The following is a 20,748-nucleotide window of genomic DNA, read 5'->3' on the forward strand; positions in this document are numbered from 1 at the left end:
GGTCTATGCTGACAAGGTCGCACAAGATCAGGCCACTATGGTGGCGATGACCAAAGAGCACAACGCCCTGCTTCAGAAGATGGCTGAAGAGAGACAGAGTGGCCTAAACAACCTCAAAAGTGCAGGGCAGAGGATTGAGGCTCTGCACGGAGAGCTGCAGCAGCAGAAGAAGGCTGCTGACAAAGCCTCACAAGATCAGGCTGCTTTCTCCTCTCTGCAAGCCAACCACAGCGCCCTGCTGCAGAAGAGCACTGGGGACAAGGCTACCATGGAAGCCATGACGAGGGAAAACAACGCCCTGCGTCAAAAGATGGCAGAAGAGAGCCAGACATACCAGGCTCATCTCAAGTACGCTGAGCAGGTGCTACAGGGGCTACAGCGGGAGCTCCAGGAGCAGAAAAGCGCCAACAACAAAGCTCTTCAGGATCAGGCTGCCTACACATCCCTCAGAGCTGAACACCAAGCTCTCCTCCAGAAGACCACGGAGGAAAACAAGAGGCACCAAGCTGATCTGCTCACTGCCAGGCAGACAGCCAACAACCTTCAGCAGGAGCTTCAAAAACAAACGCAGGATCACACTGACAAGGTGTCCAAGGACAGGGCCGCCATGGAAGCCATGACGAAAGAGCAAAACGCCCTGCGTCAGAAAATGGAAGAGCAGAGCCAGACCTACCAAGCTCATATGCAGCAGGCTGAGCAGGTGCTGCAGTCACTACAGCGTGAGCTCCAGCAGCACAAGGCCAACAGTGCTTCCAAGGACCAGTCAGCCATCACCTCCTTGAAAGCTGAGCATCAAGCAGCCTGCCAGAAGATGGCGCAGGAGATGACCACCCTGAGGCAGTTTGCTGCTCATAGAGAGCAGATGTTTGGACAAGAGGTGGAGAAGCTAAACGCTCAGCTCCAGGCCAAGAATAAGGTCCAGAAAGAATATGAGGAGCTTCGAGCCAGGACCAACGCCAGGGAGGAAGAGTTTAAAGCAGCCATACTGGAGGAGAGGAGGACAAACACTGCCACCAGACGAGAGATGGAGATCTATAAATCAGCTCACCAGAGGCTCACAGAGCGGCAAATGCTCCTCTCCCAGAACTTGAATCAGTCTGGAAGCAACCCTGGGACCTCCTGAAGTCACACAGCCGCAGAGCTGGATGACCTCTCCTCTCCACCTTCCCAAATCCCTGTGCCTCTCCCCAGACCTCTTTCACTGCACATATTCTGTGCTAACATAGCACGTCAACCCAGAGTACCTGCAGCTAAAGGGGCTGAATCACTTTATTCTCCATGTGGCACTTTATGTGGCATCTTCCTGAACATGCATTAAAAAAAAACATTCAATGGTTCATTCATATTCCATGTAAGGAGTGTTTCCATGTTGTGGTGTGAGGTGTAAAAAGAAGTAAATCTGTTAGTCAGTGACGTCTATTGTCAGTCATGAGAAGTCCTTTCTTTAAAGGTTTCAGCTCCTGTTTCCATTCATAGCAACTTGAACAAGTTCAGTTAAGATCTGAACTTACAGTACAAAGCTGAGGACACATGTTGCATGATTTCCTGTTCACATTACAGACATGTCTCAGAGCACAGGGCTGCCAGCTGAGCTAAATATAGACAGCTACTGAACCAATCTGAAGAGTGTAGCATGTGACCTGAGCCATGTAGCTTTATAAATATCGAAATGATAAAATGATATTGTAATAGTATGAGCAGGGCCCTGGGTATTTTTATATTTTTGCTAACTGTGTTTACCAGTGTAACTAGGTGAAAATTACTGACTTCTTAACCTTTGAGATGTCTAATGAATCTTAAAAATATTGGTGGTGCCTACAGTTAGTAGGTAATTGTAAATGTGTGTTTTAATCCTGATAAGAATGATTTTGTAAGAGCAATATTACTTCAGTTAAATTAAAAAAAATGTTTTAAAGTGAAATGTGTTGCAGATACTTCACTTTGAATTCACATTTTTTTGAATTAAGTAAACTTGAAACATCCATTAAAACAAGTGTTGTTTGTCAAACCAAAATTATCCCAGATAAAATAAAGCATAATATGGAGTCGAACTTGCACTGTCTGACTGTAACTCACAGTCCTTCAGTTCTCCTCAGCAGTGAGGATGAAGAGGAGAAGCATGGTGATGGTTAATGAGGGAGGGCTCACAGAATGGCAGCAAACAGACCAGGATGAAGTAGTGGCTGATGCCATGGGAGAGTCTAACTTCCAGCAGGTCCAATGAGAGCGTCCTGGTTCACTGTGAACACTAACACATCTCTCAGTCTCATATATCTCCTCTAAAGTTCCTTGAACTATCACACTGAGTACATATAAGCTTCAAACTAGCTAACAACACTAAGACATGCTAACAGTACGCTACGACAGCTGCTACGACTAGTGATGTGCAGATCAATACTGAAATATTGATACTTCCGATACCAGCTGTCTGTGCTCTAAAATCGATTCTCAAACCAGAATATCGATACTTTTGATACTTAAGAAATGGTTATGAAATAAGTAACAAAATAAATACATGCTTCAATAGACAACTGCATAAGTTTATCTAGAGTAACAATGTGTCAGGGAGACAATCTCACATCGGCAAAAAAGCCTAGATTATTTCAGGTAAGGTTCCTAAAGAATTGATCGTTTAAAGTGGATACAAACACCAGGTGTCATTAAATTACACAGAACAATTGCAATTAAATAGTAATGGTGAGTGAAGATATACATTACAAAAGATGAATGAAAAATTAAAATTTAAACTATAAAATACATCCATTATAATTTACAATCTGTCTATTTTTTTGCCAGTTGAATAAATAATTCAAAAGTAGGTATTGACAAACTTGTGAAAAAATGTGGCATTTATTTATTTAATAAGTTGTGTACTGGTAATTTTAATTTAGTGGCTCTCATGTTTTCTTTTTTTAGATTTACAAGACACATTACATGTATTTACACTAAGTATTGGTGTCAGATCGGTATCGCCGATGCCAGCCTGTATTTTACTCAGTATCGGATCGGAAAGAAAATTGGTGGTATCGAACATCACTAGCTACGACACTTCCCTTATTAACATAAAAAAAAGGGCTTTAGAACGTTCCCTGACTTCTCCTGCTTCTAACAATGGGGATATCTAAGTCAAATATCATACCCTTTGGACAGCATGCAGCCAACTGTCAGATAAACACTTTTTTTCTCCCATTCACTACCATTCAAACTTTGGTTACTGATTTCTGGTCAGAACCATTTCAAGCCCTTTTCAAAATCGCCACTGTGCTCTACATGTACAAAAATCCCATTGACCCCACAGGAGTACTTTCAGACTGATTCCACCAGGGTGCACCACTGAGCGCGACATATCATTTCTGCCTGTGGCCATCAGACTGTGTAACTCCTCCCTCTGAGTGTTTCTGAGACTTACTGTTTATAAGCAATAACTACCTGCTGTGCAATTTCCATATTTAGGTACATGTGCAATAATTATAATTTTTTAGTATCATATTCACAGCAGTGATCATACTTATCTTCATAGTTTTACTTTCAATTTCAAGTGCACTTGCGTTTCTATTTTTTCCTCTTTTTTCCTCTTTTTATCTATACTTGTAATTTCTTACAGCTCTTATTTTATAACTTCTTATACATTGGGTATATTTTGTAATTATTTTTCAAATCTTGTAATTCCTTTTTTGTACTTTCTTTTTTTAACTTTTTGAAGCAGTAGCTGTGACTTAAGAGCAATTTCCCTTTGGGGATTAATAAAGTATCTTTGATAAGGTAAAGTAACAACACAGCACTTGAGTGCAGCAAGACTGCAGTCACCCTCAAGGGGTTAGATTGACTGTACCTATTTAAGTGTTCTAGTGAAGTAAGAATTTCTGAAATCTTTACTTTCTCCTTAGTGGCCTTGACAGGATAAGCTGAAATGGTGGTTGTGTTTCTCAACCACAATCCCCAAAAATCATGGTAGTTTACTTTCTGACAGCTGAACTAAAAGGCCTCACCTATAGGCACCAGAACTCATCCATAGTAACGCCCAGTGGGTACCACTGAGCTAGACAGAGCAAGTTTTCTGCTACTGGAACAAAACCAAAGCTTTTGAGAAGCATTTTTTTAACCACAAGCTTACTCACCACTGATAATGTATTCACTGATACATGATGACAAAGAAATTGGAAATTCTTAAATTACAAATGCAATAAAGGAAGAATGGGAAAAGTATTTAACAGTCCTAGTTTAAGTATTTTATAATGATAATGTTGCAACATTATTACGTGGTATTGCTAATAGAAATATTAGTAAAACATTTTAACATCTCTTTACAGTTGCAAATCCCTGCTTTTGTACCACTGAGAATGTTTGGGTTCTTTATTCCCCCAAACCAAGTTTTCTAGTATCTCCTGTTGTACAGGTCCTTCTGTTTTCGCAGCTCCTCTAGCACCCGTGCCCTGAATTGGGTCCAGTCTTCATCCTTGAGTTGATGGAGCCCCAAAGCAAGGTGAAGCTCTGCAGAGTGGCTGCGCAGAAATGGATTGTACTGCCTCTCTTCTCCAATGGTGGAGGGACTCTGAAATTAAGAAGTATTTTAAAAGCAGATGAAATGCAGATACTCTGGCTGCCAAACAAAGTTGAGTAAAATGCCAAGTCATGAATATATAGCAAAAAGTGTGTGTCAGGAGTCAAACAGCTGCAGCTCTCCACTGCCTAATGAGCCATTACCATGAAAACCTTTGATCTCACACAGCTGTTAAGACTAACTAATCAAAACATTCAGGAAAAAGACACACATGTAAGTGCTCTTTCTATCACTTACATACAAGTATTTCTACATGTGCTCATACACTGATACTCTCATCAGTTCTTCAGTTACTTAAACTGAAACTTCTTCTTTAACTCACTCTGCTTGCATTCATACAACTTCTTCCACAACGAAAACTACTCAAATTTCTAATTCTTCTTCATCTACTACTCTATTTACATTGTTTTTACTATTTCTTCTGCTCTTTTCTTTTCCATTTCACATTTTCAGGTGATTCTAAAAGCTGTATTTATTTTTTTAATTTTGACCACAGTCTATCTACAATGACTGAGAAGACAGATTTGTTGACCTATACCACAGCCAGTCACCAGGCGGAGCAGTTTTTGTGGCGACCTGGCATCAAGACCTTTTTTTTTTTTTTTTTTTTTTTTTTTTTACAATCTTTGAAAATGTCATGTGGAAAAGGCTGGAAGCAAGCCCTGGTCACCAACTGTATGGGCGCCTGACTCCACCTCTAGTCCAGGCCAAGAATGTGCTCCATTTGATGATTTTTAGGAATTAAGATTAAGGGGACACAAATGTGAAAACTACCTCTCTAAAAATCTGAACGGGTGGAAGATAAAGTTGTTGGGCCCTCAATTCAACAGAAAACCTTCATTTTGATGCACACTTTACTAGTGATGAGAGCTGACTGAAAGAGGCTAGGAAAAAAAGGAGGGAGAGAGAGGTGAGTGCATTCAGGCACTGACAACAGGTCTATCACCTACCTACATCCCTGTGACATGATGGAGAAGTGCATGAGAGGCAAAACAAAGGTAAAATGTGAATCTCACCGTGCACAGCTTCCGGCTCCGCTGCTGTAGCACCCACTCATACTTTTTTTCTCTGGCAGTGTTGCAGGGCTCAACCTCAGCAGCAAACAACAGATTGTCCACTGCATATTCATGACCTGAGAGACAGCAAGGAAAACAAAACTGTGCCTCTACTCACAAAATCCACAGAAGTTCCCAAGAAAACAATGTATGGGAGTTTGATGTATAAATAGTTTAAAATTATTCTTAAAAGGTGCTGGTGTTCTACAGTCGAATGATAACAAGACATTAATAGGACCAAAGCATGTGCAAACCACATCAACTTTTCAAAAACTTAAGTACAGTGAATAAAAAAAGTCTACACACCCAAGTTAACACCTTACTGCCTGAATTGATTTACAATAATAATCCAAAAAATGTGTTTCATGTTTTTGCATTCTTGCAGATGCTAAAGTGGGATACAAAGGTCATTTCAGCTGGGACATACCCGGTAAGGACAGGGTATGTTGCAAATTCAAGACAATAAGCATCAAGGGATTACATTTTTAAATCTTGAATTTCCTTGTGAAGTCATTCTTTTGTTGATTTGGATGTATGCTTTGGGTCACTGCTGAAAGAAAAAGTCTATCTTCAGCTTCCTACACTTCAGCCCTATTTCTAAAGGGCTGAAACAATTCCTCAAATTATTTAAGCAACTCCATTTCAAAGAATTGGGTTTGCCTAATTCAAGCTTTTATCTCCCCTTTAACTCCGGAATTTGTTTTTCAAGCACAGTGCTACAAATCTCCGGCAGTAGACAGGAGTTCAAGGGAAAGAGAGATTTGTTATTTGTTTTCTGTATCTTTTCTGTATCTTCCTCTCATTCCAAGAACTTACCATATTATATTGCATAAATCTGTAAAAAAAGAACCAATGAAAAGATGGCTGAGTAAAGAAAAAAAAATTGGGGAGATGACGAAAGATTGTCGTCACATGTACATACTACACAGCTAGTACTTGACAGAAGTTCCTGCAACTTCTTAAATGTTGCTGTAGGCCTCTCAGCAGGTTTACTGACCAGTTTTCTTCTTTTCATCAATTTTGGAGGGACAGCCACCTCTTGGTACTGTCAATGTTGCACCATATTTTCTCTAACTGATGATGACTAACCTCACTGTGTTCCATGGTATATCTGATGCTGCTAACATGAGTTTTAATGGGATATACTAAATCTGAACACTTACCCAACTAACATCATTTAAACATCACAAAAACATCACATTTTAACAAGGGTGTGTAGCATAGAATTTATGAAACACAATCGTAGTCTCCACAACGTCACCTGTCTATTCCTGATACCGTGAAATAATGCGGATAGAGCCACATCTGATATAACTCCGGCTTTGAGCTTCCTTTTTTAATAGATATAGAGCGCCTGTCTGTCACATAAGCTGAGCTGTGTCTCTGATTGGACAATCTTCTAATATCTTCTGAACCATGGTGTCAGAAAAAAAAATACACCCCCCATACAGTGTGTGTCAACAGGGACATTAGTGTTTGTGACCCAAGCCGTTTTTTTAACCAGGCTGTAAATGTGTTTTTTAATGCTGTAAAAGTCTGTTGTTTTGACTGGGTGTGTACGTGACTTCCAGTCTTTCTGCAGCCATCCTCAAATGGATTCTCCATGAACAGCAACTTTTAGCACTTCCACATAGGCTTCATTTTTCTAAACTGGATGTTGCTCCTTGGTGTGTAGACTTTTTGTATCCAATGTACTTGTATAGAATAGAATAAAAATAGAATAGAAAATATTTTTTTTTATTCCCAAGAGGAAATTCACTGGATCAAATTAATTATTAAATCTCCTACCAGGCCATAGAAGAGTATCATCACTCAACGAAGCAACTAGGTCCAGAGATGACAGCATAGTGGAGGGATTTCCTTCAAACATTCTGCCTGAGAAAAAGCAGAACTGGTTTTATTAAAAGAACACTATTCATACTTAAAGGTGGGCAATCAGGATGGTTTAAAAGCAAATAAACATATAGAAAGCAATAAACAAATACATAAAGTTTGGAGACATTTCACACTTCTTGACTATTTCTACAACAAAAACTGCATTTTGTGCAAAGTAAAATATAATTCTTAACTATCACTGCTGATGTTTACAGTCAACTTGTAACATCTAAGGTTTTTAAGATTTACTCATAATTACACATTTAAAATCCTATAAAATAGTACTACAGTTATTTTATTTCTTTTATATATTCAAATTGTCAGAAAAGCCTGAAGTTGCCAAAACACACTCCTTAATGTCATCCTCATATAAGGAGAAAGATATTGTTAAATCGATATTGGTATCAGGCCAAATCAGCATCAGTAGACACCAAAGCCCAGACATGGATACCTGTATCTGACTTAAAACATCTGATTCTGTGCATCCAACCTCATTAGTTTACCCAAAAAGGGTCATGGTTGTCATTTCTGGCAAAGGTGCTTCAACTAAGTCTAAGTCTGAATACTTGTGCCAATGTGATATTTCCGTTTTTTTTTATTACCAATTTTTTACCAGAATTTTCCTCTATGTTTTTTAAAAACATTTTTTTATTGGGCACCGAGTGTTGATTAATGTCAGCAGGGCTGCATCATTACAAATGTTGAATAATATCAAAATGGTCTAGATACTTTCTGAATGCACTGTAGAAATACAAAAACACACACACACACACACACACACACACACACACACACATATATATATATATCAATTTCATCCTATTCTAATTTACTCACCGCATCCTGAGAGGAAAACCAGGTCACCAGAAAAGAGACTAGCAGGTGCGCCAACTGCCTGCCCATCTAGGAGGTAGATCATGTGGCCAACTGTGTGCCCCGGAGTAAAAAGTGCACTGAAGTGCATGCAGCCAACTGTTACTGAGTCCTTATGGGAAAGAGGGCTGGGGATACAGACAAAAAAAATCAATAAACAGGGGTTCAAGCTTTATGCAGCTTTGGAGTACAGTGCCACACAATCAAATCATGGAAAACTTAAGTTTTAATTCAAATGGGTAAAGCATTGCAAGATCAGGGTGCCCACCACAAAAAAGGAAAGAGAAAGATGAAGATGGGAATCTTGTTTCTATGCTGGCACTGGTAAACAACTGATCTATGTTGGGCAAAAACAGATTTAACTAAATCTGCAGGCAGCATTGAGCAGGCCCTTGCCCTTGGGCACTTGTGGCGATTCAGTGCATGTCTTGGTGTGGCAAATTTCGGTCAAACCAAAAGGACATTTATTACAGCTATGTTAAGACATACCAAGGCTCTTGCTCAGGGGAGAGAGAATTGAGGAAAAATGAGGGGGAAAATAGGAAAAACTTATCCTTCACATTTCTTATGTTGCATGATATTACGTTAATTTACAGACTCAGGCTCTCCTTCTCAAATGTAAATCAAAATAAGCTCTATTAACATAGAGTCTCACATTTCCCTCTCTGATTCTGCTTCATGCATACTTACAGGAGAATGGAAACACATGCTAACCTAACCAACACACAAACAATTGTAAAACAACATCAAAAAGTACTGTCTTCACCTTCCTGACCATACTAACAAATGTAAGCTCTCTATGGTAATTAGGAACATATGTTAAAAAAAGATAAGTTACAACCAACCCCCAATTGCACACAGGGCAAGATCTAGATTTTTTGATTGTATTCACCCTGTCACAGAAATGGTTTCCAGTTTTGACCCCTCCAAAAAAAAAGAAAATTCTGAAAGTTTTCAAATATCACAACTGAAGAATTGCAACAGCCTTGCTTTTGAATTTTGTGCATTAGACACAAGCCAGAGCAATCGTGTTTAGGCACGGCACGGTTTGGATGGCCAGTGTGACCGCACCCTCATAAATATTTTCGATAAATAAGGAACTACAGGGACCTGAAGGTTGAACTTAATGGCTAGGCAGGGTCAGATATAATAAGGATAGACGCACGGATATACAGTCACCTAAAAATAATTGTTTTGTTGACTCAAAAACAGCCAAACATTTAAGTTTCTTTTCTATGAAACACTTAAATAGAATAGAATAGAATTGAAATACTTTATTTATCCCCAAGGAGAAATTCAGGATAATATTATAATAATATTATTCAGCTGCTTAATTTGAGATTGAATGATTGATTGATTGAGCTCAAAACGTGGACTGAATTCAAAAGGTGAACAGATTTTGGTAATCTAAGGAGAGAATTCAGCAGACAATCACTTATACACTATAAGTCTCATCTGTGAAACCAGCTACTTAAACTTTGAACAATCTGACAGATTCAAAAGGAACCCACTGTGTGAGGCCAGGGATGTTATCAGCAGCATTTCCATATACTTTGCATGAGTTGTAAAGCCTTTTTAAGCCTTTGTTTCCTCCACTGTGATCCCTAGATATTGAGAGAAAAACAGCAGTTAAACAATATTGTAGACGTACAAGAAAATTACTATGCCTCTGTTATTTTTAAACATAAAGCCCTCAGAGTACAAATCAATAAAAATAATACTTTCTCAAATTTACCAATGCTTGTGTGTGCAGAGTATTGCTTCTAATATCACTTTCTCATCCTCAAGGACAGCCTGTAAAAAGCAGATGTGATTTATTAAACATCTCAGAATGCAGCACAGGTGAGTCGAAGTGAAACGACAAAGTATGTGGTTTTACTGATCTTCATCACAGAGAAAAGCTGCTTCAGTAGCTCCCTTGTCTTATCTTTTGTATGTTTTTCAGCGTACTGTGCAGTTGGGAACTTGATCGAGACTGGTTTGTCACCATTTAGCAACATAAAAGTTTCCTTGCTGCATCAGAGGCAGTCACAGGGGGGAGGGGAAGAGCTCAATGTATCCCAAATATATTTGGTTGCACAATCTCAACCCTGACAAAATATTTTAATATTGTAAGATGCTGAACTTTTCATACTGAATTGTCTGCTGCTTTGAAGAGAGAGATGGTGTAAGATGGACTTCGAAGAATCAGTGGTGTGCATTTAGCTTCCCCCTTTAAACCAGTTGTGTTGGCGCCGGCGGTGCACTTTGAATGACTGATATTACTAAATGGTTTGCCCTATTGGAAAAAATCAAATGGATTGTGAATGCTGAGACGTTGCTCTTTCAACTGATACAAGGTTTTTGTGGTAATTTCACACAGGTATTTGAGGAAAACTGCAAATGTACACAGAGTGCTGAGCAGATGGATGACAGGACTGCACAGAGAAAACCGAGCTGATGTTGACGGTATGTAGTAACTGTTTTAGAACACCACCATGCTGCATTTGTACCGTGTGCGTCACACACCGTGTAAAAAAGCGCATGTGTTAATTGTGCCAAGTTTTCTTTCCATGTGAGCATGATTTGAGGCTTGTATTGTGTAATATCCAATGTTAAACAATGTGCCATGCCTTGTTTGTACTGTACAGTGTGCGTAACCAGCTGAGTAATTTTACCCTTTACTGTCACTTTCTTTTTTACCTGTGATGAAGAGCAGCAACCCTCTAGTGGGGCGTGTGCAAGGAGAGAGAGAGCCTGTGTGGATGCTGCAGATTATGGTGATTCTGTCAGCGACCTTTGATCTTTATACATTTTTAAAGGGCCATAAGGGGTTTCTAAGTGATCTTGAAAAAAGTCTCCCTTCTAGATACCTTATCATAATCTACACCTTAAAATAAGATAACCAGCACCAATATAGGTTATTTTGAATTGCTACTTTTTAGCTTCCTGATTGGGTCAAGCAGGACCAAATTAATTTACCGCACATCGAAGTCAGTATGACAACTGGAGCCTAACTATCAGACAGAAAATGGACAGAAAAGCAAAAGAAAGCTAAATGGGAGAGTGATGGAGCACAAGCTAAAGGCTAAAATACGAGCTAAAAGCTACACGGGCTAAGCTGAAAATGTTCGCTCCAACCCACATGCAGCAGTTATTCTGCAGTGGTCTGTTCAAACCTAAGTCTACTGAACTACAGAAAAACTGTCAGTGTGTGCTTGTTGTCATGTTAGCCTACAAATACGTCTGAGCACTGGGCTGCCAGCAGCACCATATATAGCAGGCTACTAAGTGTGTGTGCTACTACAATACAAACTTAAAACATTTGCTTGTTGTCACGTTTTCGACCATAGCACGACAAAACTGTTGGTAAATATCTTACCTCTGCACTTTGTATCCGGCAAAGAGTTGTCTTTAACAAAGTAAATTTTGAGTCTATCTCCATTCATTGCCAAAACCAACACACGTGTTGTTAAATGTCATGTCTTGATGACAGTGTGCGTGAGACTCCGGGCCAGAAGGTGCCAGGTAGTCCATTTAAAACAGATCCTCCACATGGCACCTTTAATGTTCTGATTTTAACTTTATCCTGAAAAACATGTTTCCAATGTTTGATTGCTGTTTTTTTTCCTTCACTAAACCTCCAACATCCATTTCTGTTTTTGTGTTTTTCTTCATTTTAGACTGTTTTACTCTCATATAGCATGCAGTACATTGGAAATAATAATATTATTAATAATCTCCTGAATTTCCCCTCGGGGATGGATAAAGTATTTTCTATTCTATTCTATAACTCCGGATATTGAAAGTTCAAGGTATTCCAGGAAAATGGGCCAAATCACTGACTGAGAGGAATTTTTTAGACTGTTTTATTGTCAGAATAAGCAAAGAGGTCCAGGCAGGCATTTTGAAGCTTGAGTGTTAAAGGGTTAAAGCTGGTTATTGTGGCTAGCAAAGCAGAGAGGTTTAATAAAGCTCTTTGAGTTATCACTGAGCTGTCACTTAGCGAGCTAAAATAGTTATAAAAAATAACATTAACAGTATTATGTATAACAAATAATGAATAATAAAATGATTCTAAAAAAATCATGCGTGCATTTACTTTAATATTTTATTTTTTATTAAATATGTATTTCTTCATATTTGATTAAATATTTATATATATGCTGATATATTGCAAATATCAAATAATGAATGTAACGTTTTAAGTTTTTAATTATTTAGTTGATAAGTTATATATTTTATTTGGCACTCCTCTGTGGTAGTCCTCCATGCATGTGGGATGGATGTGAATGTACTGTGAGCCAGATATTTCCATAGGTTCTGCACTGCACATGTGTAACACTGAAAACCATACTTGCAAGCTGCTACTACTATCAAAAACCAGTTACTTAAGTGAAGAGCATTTGCCAAAAAGTACTTACTAAAGAAAAAACAACTGTAAAAGAAATGCTGACACATCTGTCAGGAGAGGAACATACCTGAACTTGTTGTGGGTCTGCAGGGTCTACAACAGCTGCAACACCTGAGACTGTGTCAATTACAAGATAGCTGTAGTTGTCAGACAGTACAGAGATGGGAATAATTTTCAAACCTGTGGGAAGGAAAATAGCAAGAAATTAGATTTTTTTTTTTATTTTGCATTAACATATATATATATATATATATATATATATATATATATATATATATATATATATATATATATACACATTTATTAAATATATATGTGTGTGTGTGTATATATATATATATATATATATATATATATATATATATAGAGAGAGAGAGAGAGAGAGAGAGATGTGTGTGTATGTGTCTGTCTGTCTGTCTGTCTGTTTTCAAACAAACTCTCAGGAACAGCTTTCACGTGGTGTAATTCCTTAAACGTCCCATAATAACTAAGAACCATGAAAACATTAGCAGTGTAGAATCATGAAGGCAAACGGTAAAACCCAGCCAGCTGTGTACCGTTGAAATCCAGGGGCTGGGATATGGAATGTCCAGAGGGGTAGTGTTCTCGGGCCTTCTTCATTTGCCTCTGATAGTACATGTAGCCAAGTCTGGTCCTTGTGTACAGTGTGTACCTGGGAAACAGCGTGTAAAGGGCTCCGAAAGTTAGCAAGCCAATGCTAAAAACACTTACAAGCTAGCAAAGAATGGTCATCAGAGTCTGTCGTGACTGAAACAAAGTTGCCGTTTGAATTTTACTCAGAAATGTATCACAAGTCAGCACAGTTTGCCTGAAAGCACTCCCGTTTGTTTTATTGCACAAACGATACATACTACGATGTCAAGAAATTACGTTTTATCGTCAAAGATAAAAGAGACTCACGCAATTCGGAAAATGGACTTCTCCGAACGAGCCATTAGTTTGAGAAACAATTTTCTCCAAAGTGTTGAACCAGCGCCCCTGCAACGAACACATAAATATAAGACGAAAAAGAATGATGTAGTGGCAATAGTAACAGTCCAGTCAGGAAGCGCCATAGCCTACGTGATCCTACTGACGCTCAGCGTGATACGTCAACCCCGGAACAGGAGGAGGCACAGCAAGGCTCAATCCCAAACCGCCCCCTACTCACTCTCCCTTCACACTAACCCTCCGGTTGTGCGTTCTCGCGGAGTAGGGTCCGCCGCCGTCCCAAACCACGTAGTGCGGAGGGGGAGTGGACTGTTCAGCCCTGGGTATTATTGGTCTAGCGCTGCTGTCTCTGGCTTGTCTGCCAAGAAGCCGACTAACTTTTTTTCATTGGCCTGCCGGGCCTGCCAGTCCGTGGCTCCTCCTTATTGGCCTGTACAAGCAGCCCAATAAGGAGGCAGGCCACCGGGAAAAGTCCCGCCTCTCCCGATTGCTAGTCCGGGCCTGGATATTAGTCTATCTGAATACAAATACATTCAGTGTCCAACGCGTTTTCAGTGCTGTTTTGGCATCCAGTATAGTATTGTTGTGCTGTCTGTGGTTCAATTCTACATTTCTGCATAATAACAAAGGTCTTTTCTCACAGTGATAGATCTTTTTACAATTAAGTCAGAGAAAAACAGGCAGCACAATAAGGAGACAGAGGCCTAATACTTCACAGAAGACTATGGAGCTCATTTCAAACCATAGGGGGCAATTCAACCATCCAATGCAATCCACTGTCATCAGAACCCTAAACCACCAGGCTGAGAGTGTTCCCACAAAGACAGAAGGAGGAGGAACAGAAACACATTAAAGAGGGCAAACCTGTGCATTCCCCAACTTGAAGAACAAGAAGAGAAAGGACACTGTGATTCCTTACGTTGCAGGCGTTTCTGAAAAACTAAAGAGGAACTTTAGCAAACACCATATTCCTGTTCACTAAGTCTGGAAACCCTCTAAGGTTACCCTTGGTCCATCCCAAAGGCAAAACACCGAGCAAACGAGCAAGGACAATGTGTGGTATGCTACCTACACCTTGGGCATAACCTGGAGTGTTTAATTCTCTCCCCAGGAAGTTCTCCAAACATCCACCCTTGAGATCATGTGACCACAACACCTCACATGACAGTGGGAGCTAACAGCCCGCTCAGGATGATAATGGCTCTTGAGAGGTGAATCACTCTGTGATGTGTTTCTACAAGCCACCCATCAATTTCAACCCATCCCAGTCCAGTCGTCTCTTCCCCTGTAACATATTGAGATTGGTTATGGAGATCCTGCAGGATTGCTCAGCTCCTCATCTGTTGAAGCCCCCGCTGCCAAGCTGCCAAGCTGCCCGTTCTGGCCTATCCCCCTCCTTCCTGGCCAAGCTGCACCTTGTGGTCTAGCTGCCCCTCCTGGCCTAGTTGCTCATCCTGGCCCACCACCCAAAGGTGTAGGTGCAAATATTACCCTTGACAAGGGTGATTAAAAAATGCTGTCAAATTGCAAAAAGAGTGCATACATGTGATGCATACATCTTCAAAGATCAAGCCATTACTACCTGCTTGCATCAGAGGGCACATTTAGACAGTCTGTTAGATCTATTTTATTTCTGTGAGTTAGTTTTGAAAAATTAATGTTTTGGAAATGATTGCTGACATTGAGTTGAAAAAAAGTGACTACAAATTTGAAACTGAGTGGGGTGATAATTGATACATTGTGCCCTATAAACAGTCAAATCAGATGGGGTCAATTTGACCCCAGAGGACAGCAGGTGTTACTATTTGCTGCCATTTCAAAAATTCAAGAGACTCAAAGTTTCCTCACTAAACTTTGGAATTTACCAGTCTATGAGAGGTCAAATAGTCAACAATTATACAGAGTCAAAATAATTAATTGGATATATTTCTGTCTCTCAAAAACAGGGTATATTATATATAAACAAAATCTATCTGCCCAAATTTTCAAATGAAAAGAAAAAATGTATGTTCATGGGTTGGACTGAAGTCAGAGTAAAGGTGTAACACAGAACTGTTTGAAAAATGTTACTTCTCAAATGAGAAGTCAGTTTGACCCCAGAGGACAGAAGGTGTTATTATTTGCTACCATTCAAAAAAATTAAATGGTTCATGAATAGTAGTCTGACTAAACTTAAACCCGGAGATAGATGTACATCACTCAGTAATAGGTTAAATTGTCAAAATGACATAAGTCAAAATATTTATTGTTTGTTTTTTTCTCAAACCAAAACAGTGTATATTTTTATGTAAACAAGGTCCATATGCCCTCATTTTGACCCAGAGGACAGTAGGTGTATTGCAATTGGGAGGACATTACAAGGGTTAAGAGTCTAACTGTGCAGAAATCACTGCATTTCCGTGTCCTACGTGGTAACAGTGCTGTTTTGGCATCTAAGAACAGTCATCAGCTTTTTATTTTGAGCAATGTCACATTTGGGTTCACTGTGTTCTTCCAAGCCGATTTCTGCAAATGGCTTTCAAACTTTACATCTGACACGAGTTCATTTACTGTTACTTACTACTGTTTCCCGTTTTTGTGTTTCCTTACGTGTGTTTTTATACATAGGCCATAGAGGAAAAATCCAAACCTTTATACTTTGCATATAACCACAGTCAGAGTCTTACTGTCTTAATAAATATATGCATTTATTGCACAGTGCTTTTTTGTCTTTGCATCCAGCACAGTGATGTGCTCCGTGTTGTGGTCACACCTCATTGCTCCAAAAACTTTCAGATCAAACATCAAACGCTTGAGTTACCCACAAAAGCTAAAAGAAGCAATAAAAATGTCTTCTTGGCACCTTTTAAAGCATGATTTGAATCATGCCATAGTGTTTTTCACTCTGCATAGCCTTTTTAGAACTGTTATGTGCTCTTTTTTGTGATCAGTATTTCATTTACACTTGATTCCTTTTAAGCTCTTATCATATAGCTTTGAATAATTCTTGAATGAGTTGTAATGACTTTTGCTATTTCACTCTGCAAAGCAGAGCAGAAACTCAGCTATGGTGTCTAAAAACATCAGCAGACTTTGTTGCTTTTTGTTGAGAAACTGTATATCCACCTATCAACACCCGTTATTTTCATTTGCTTCAGAAGACGATTTCAGCAAGTTTTACTTTCTTTACGGCACTTGAAACTAAAACATGAATAGATAAATAAACCTTTAAACGACAACCTGTACATTTTGACCACAAGATGGCAGTATATGATTACAAGTAAAATCACTGCAAAAACGAGTTACATCTTCAGTATCCAGACTGAACAATATCGAATTAAAGATACAGCACCCACCCACCAAACCCAGTCATGAAATCAAATCCCTTAAGGGTACAGGGCGTCACAGTAGCATGTCCTGTCTGATGTGTGCACTGCACAGGATCTCATGTGTTCACTTCTACTTAATTATTTGGCTCAGCAGCAGCCTTTGGTTTTCTCTTCAAGCCCCTCAAACCTTTTTTCGAGCATTTTATGATCGATTGGAAGTTCCTTTATCTCTTATTTAATATCACATCCTTCGTTGCTGGACATGACTTGCCTGTTTTCTCGATGTCATTTAAATTCTCGTCACCTAGTCAAAAAATTGCCAAGAGATACAACGACAGTTGCTGGAAAAAATACTTAAGAACACTTGTAAGAATTAGAATTAGAATAGAACAGAATGGAATTTCCCCGAAGAGGAATTAAGGTAATACAAATTAATAATGACAATAATAATAATAATAATTAAATTAAATAAAATAATAATATTTTCCTGTGCTGAACTGTCCTGGGATCCGTTTCACAAAGCAGTTTTAATAACCTTCTTAACTTATTCTGTCTTATTCTGAACTGTGAGTTGATCTACTTGGAGAAAGAAAACTCTGAGTTTCCGGTTTTAGAACAGCTGATTTGAGTCAGTTAAATTAAATCAGAGTAGTTTCACCTGGAGTTAAGAGTGTGCAGCCCAACCATAAAAAGCCATCATCAGCGCAGCCCCACCATGTCAACAGAGAGGAGAATGGACGTGATTTTCACCCCAATTCAACTAGAAATTTTAATGTGCTGATATGAAAAGTCTGAGCATGTTATTAGAAAAAAGAGCAACACATCTGCAGCTGCAAGAGAGGGAGAGACAGCATGGAGGACATTGCTGCTCGGGTTGATGAGTTAGTATAAATGTAGTTCTTTGCAATCTCAATAATATTACAGCTGTTTGAATTGTTGCATATTAGCTTAATTTATTTAACATTGGTGCAATCGTGCGGGAGTTAAGTGCACATGGCAGCAGCTAAGGATAAAATATGCATCAGGAGCTGAAAGGCTTTTTGCTCTGGACTTCCCAGGATTGGGTGAGATGTTCATTCTTTTTTCTCTTTTTTTTTTTTTGGTATACCAGAGTTTTTGTTTATAGAGCAAGTACTTTTGGTTTAATCAGGTTTGATTGACCTCCTTTTCTGAAAACGAAAAACCCAGTTTCCCTTATTTCAGAGTTAGTAGAGTTTTCATTTAACCTGCTTTGTGAAACAGACCCCTGTTCTCTGCACACCAAGATCATCATCATGATCATTCTCCTCTGCCATTTCTTTCTGGCTGGCATCCTATGAGGAGAAAAAAAACACACATAAACCAGTGCTCACTCAAACAACAGTCTGCACCAGAAGGCCTGGCCCCGCTTCTTGGGGGCTCGGGCCCTAAATATATGTCAGATGTCAGATCTTTACTTAACATTTCAATGCTGGGTAAAAGTTTCCGTAACTGCTAAATTAAATCTATTGACTTTTAAGATTTGAATAAGGTGCTCTTTCGCTAACCATAGATGGTTCATTTTTGAAATATTTGTATTATTTGTAAGAAATGTAAATTGTCCATGTTTACAGGGGTTATAGAGTTGTTTCCGAAGTAGGCTACTCGTGAAATGAACCGTTCGAGGGACAGGCTTCATCTGTTTTTATTTATTTTATTTATTTATTTATTTATTTATTTTTTGGGGGGGGGGGGGGGGGGGGGGGTGTACAAATGCCGGCAGAGGAGAAAATCAGTCATAACTTCTCCACCCCTCTCTTGTTGCTAGGCGCTGCCCAAGCAGCTGCCTGTTGCAGTAGCTCTCTTTTCTTTGTCGGTTTCTTGCAATTTTTTTCTTCGATTTGTTTTTCGTACCTGTGTGTATTTCTGTATTAGTGTGATTGTGTGTCTTTAAGTCTGTGTGTCTGTCATGACCTGTGTTACTGTGAGTCGATAAATCTGTGTGTCTGCCTGTATTGGAGTGATTTTCAGTCCATGACCCTGTGTGTCCATCAGTGTTGGTGTGACTGTGTTTCTACAAGTCTCAGGGTCTGTCAGTGTGAGGTCATTGGGTCTGTCAAGTCTGTGTATGACTGTGTGTCTGTATGTCTGTCAGTGTTTGTGTGCCTGAGTCTATGAATCTGTGTGTCTGTCAGTGTTTGTGTGACTGTGAGTCTATGAATCTGTGTGTCTGTCAGTGTTTGTGTGACTGTGAGTCTATGAATCTGTGTGTCTGTCAGTGTTTGTGTGACTGTGAGTCTATGAATCTGTGTGTCTGTCAGTGTTTGTGTGACTGTGAGTCTATGCATCTCTGTGTCTGTCAGGATTTCTGTGATTGTGTCTCTGAGTTTGTGTGTCTGTCTGTTAGTATTGCTGTGACTGTCTATCTATATGTCTGTGTGTCTGTGAGTGTTGGTGTGACTGAGTTTATGACTGTGTGTCTGTCAGGATTTGTGTAACTGTGTATCTGAGTATGTGTGTTTGTCACTATTGGTGCTGTCACTTTATGAGTCTGTGCGTTTGTCAGTATTGGTGTGACTCTGCTCCTATGTCAGTGTTTCTGTCAGAATTGGTGTGTCTATGTATCTGTGTGCAATTCTGTATTGGTGTCACTGTGTGTCTATGAGACTGTGTGTATTTCTGTAATAATGTCACTGTGTGTCTGTCAGGACATGTGTTACTGTGAGTCTGTGTGTCTGTCAGAATTGGTGTGACTGTGTGTCTTTGTTTCTGTATGTACTAAGTACTTCTTTATTCATGTAACCGTGTGTCTATAAATCTGTGTTTCTGTTTTAATACATGTGACTGTGTGTAAGTATTTGTCTGCCAGTACTGGTCTGGCTGTGCGTTTATGGGTTTGTGTGCCTTTCAGTGTTGGAGTAACTGTGTCTGTGAGTCTGTGATTTTGCCTGTATGTGTTTCCGTGCTGTTGCTGTGTTGCGTGGCTTGTATATAATTGGTTGTTACAATTCTGTTTCTTCATATGTGTTACTGTTCCTGTGTGTTTTTAAACTGTTTCTGCTCATTTGTATTTTAGTGTGACTGTGTTGGTGGGTTAGTGAGTACGTGTTTCTGTCTTCATGCATCTGCCTCCGTTGCTAAACATCCATGCATCCATTTTCTATACCGCTTATCTTGTCCAGGGTCACGGGTGGCTGGAGCCTATCCCAGCTATCATTGGGCAAGAGGCAGGGTAAACCCTGGACTGGTCGCCAGTCAATCGCTGACACATAGAGACAGACAACCATTCACTCACACACTCACACCTACAGACAATTTACAGTGACCATTTAACCTGATGAGCATATTTTTGGACTGTGGGAGGAAGCTGGAGAACCCGGAGAGGACCCACACATGCACGGGGAGAACATGCAAACTCCACACAGAAAGGCCCACCGGTCAAGGGGATTTGAACCTGTGACCTTCTTGCTGTGAGACCGTGCAGCTCATTGCTAAACATATCGTTCTTATTTTTTCTGAACTTAATTCTGCAAAAAGGCATTCATATCTTGTGAAGGATGTCAGAGTGTGGAGCTGACATCTTGTGTGTGGACAATAAGCAAAACTTTATTTGGTCTTTGATCTTTACCACCTGGTATATTTTTTCAGTGCCAGTGTTTCTTTAACCTGACACTTTAACTGCAGGTGTCTTGGCTCCCTGCTCTTGTACTTCATGAACACAGCACAATAGACAAACGTAATGACATATCAACAGCACTCACAGTGCAGCCTTTT

The 20,748-nt window shown here is 39.5% G+C and overlaps 1 protein-coding gene across 4 annotated transcripts; it reads right to left on the reverse strand.

Annotated features, from left to right (window-relative positions):
• Positions 1 to 3,565: 3,565 nt before the first annotated feature.
• pnkd (PNKD metallo-beta-lactamase domain containing) lies at positions 3,566 to 14,595 on the reverse strand. 4 transcript variants are annotated; one of them, XM_074695715.1, is made up of 10 exons: positions 14,573 to 14,595; positions 13,679 to 13,756; positions 13,315 to 13,430; positions 12,825 to 12,937; positions 10,100 to 10,158; positions 9,876 to 9,968; positions 8,329 to 8,492; positions 7,405 to 7,491; positions 5,578 to 5,693; positions 3,566 to 4,552 (listed from the first exon to the last, which is right to left on the reverse strand). In XM_074695715.1, exons 1-10 carry the CDS (start codon positions 14,578 to 14,580, stop codon positions 4,376 to 4,378), a joined length of 1,011 nt encoding a protein of 336 aa, XP_074551816.1. In that variant the 5' UTR covers positions 14,581 to 14,595; the 3' UTR covers positions 3,566 to 4,375. The 4 variants fall into 4 exon arrangements, with proteins under 4 accessions (XP_074551816.1, XP_074551818.1, XP_074551817.1 ...); XM_074695717.1 differs by lacking the exon at positions 14,573 to 14,595 and adding an exon at positions 13,946 to 14,050; XM_074695716.1 differs by lacking the exon at positions 14,573 to 14,595 and adding an exon at positions 13,841 to 13,985.
• Between the last annotated feature and the right edge of the window lie 6,153 nt (positions 14,596 to 20,748).

Source organism: Halichoeres trimaculatus, unplaced genomic scaffold, assembly GCF_033239565.1.
Source record: "Halichoeres trimaculatus isolate MK-OKI-2021-1 unplaced genomic scaffold, fHalTri1.1 fHalTri1_scaffold_19, whole genome shotgun sequence".
NCBI classification, from domain to species: domain Eukaryota; kingdom Metazoa; phylum Chordata; class Actinopteri; order Labriformes; family Labridae; genus Halichoeres; species Halichoeres trimaculatus.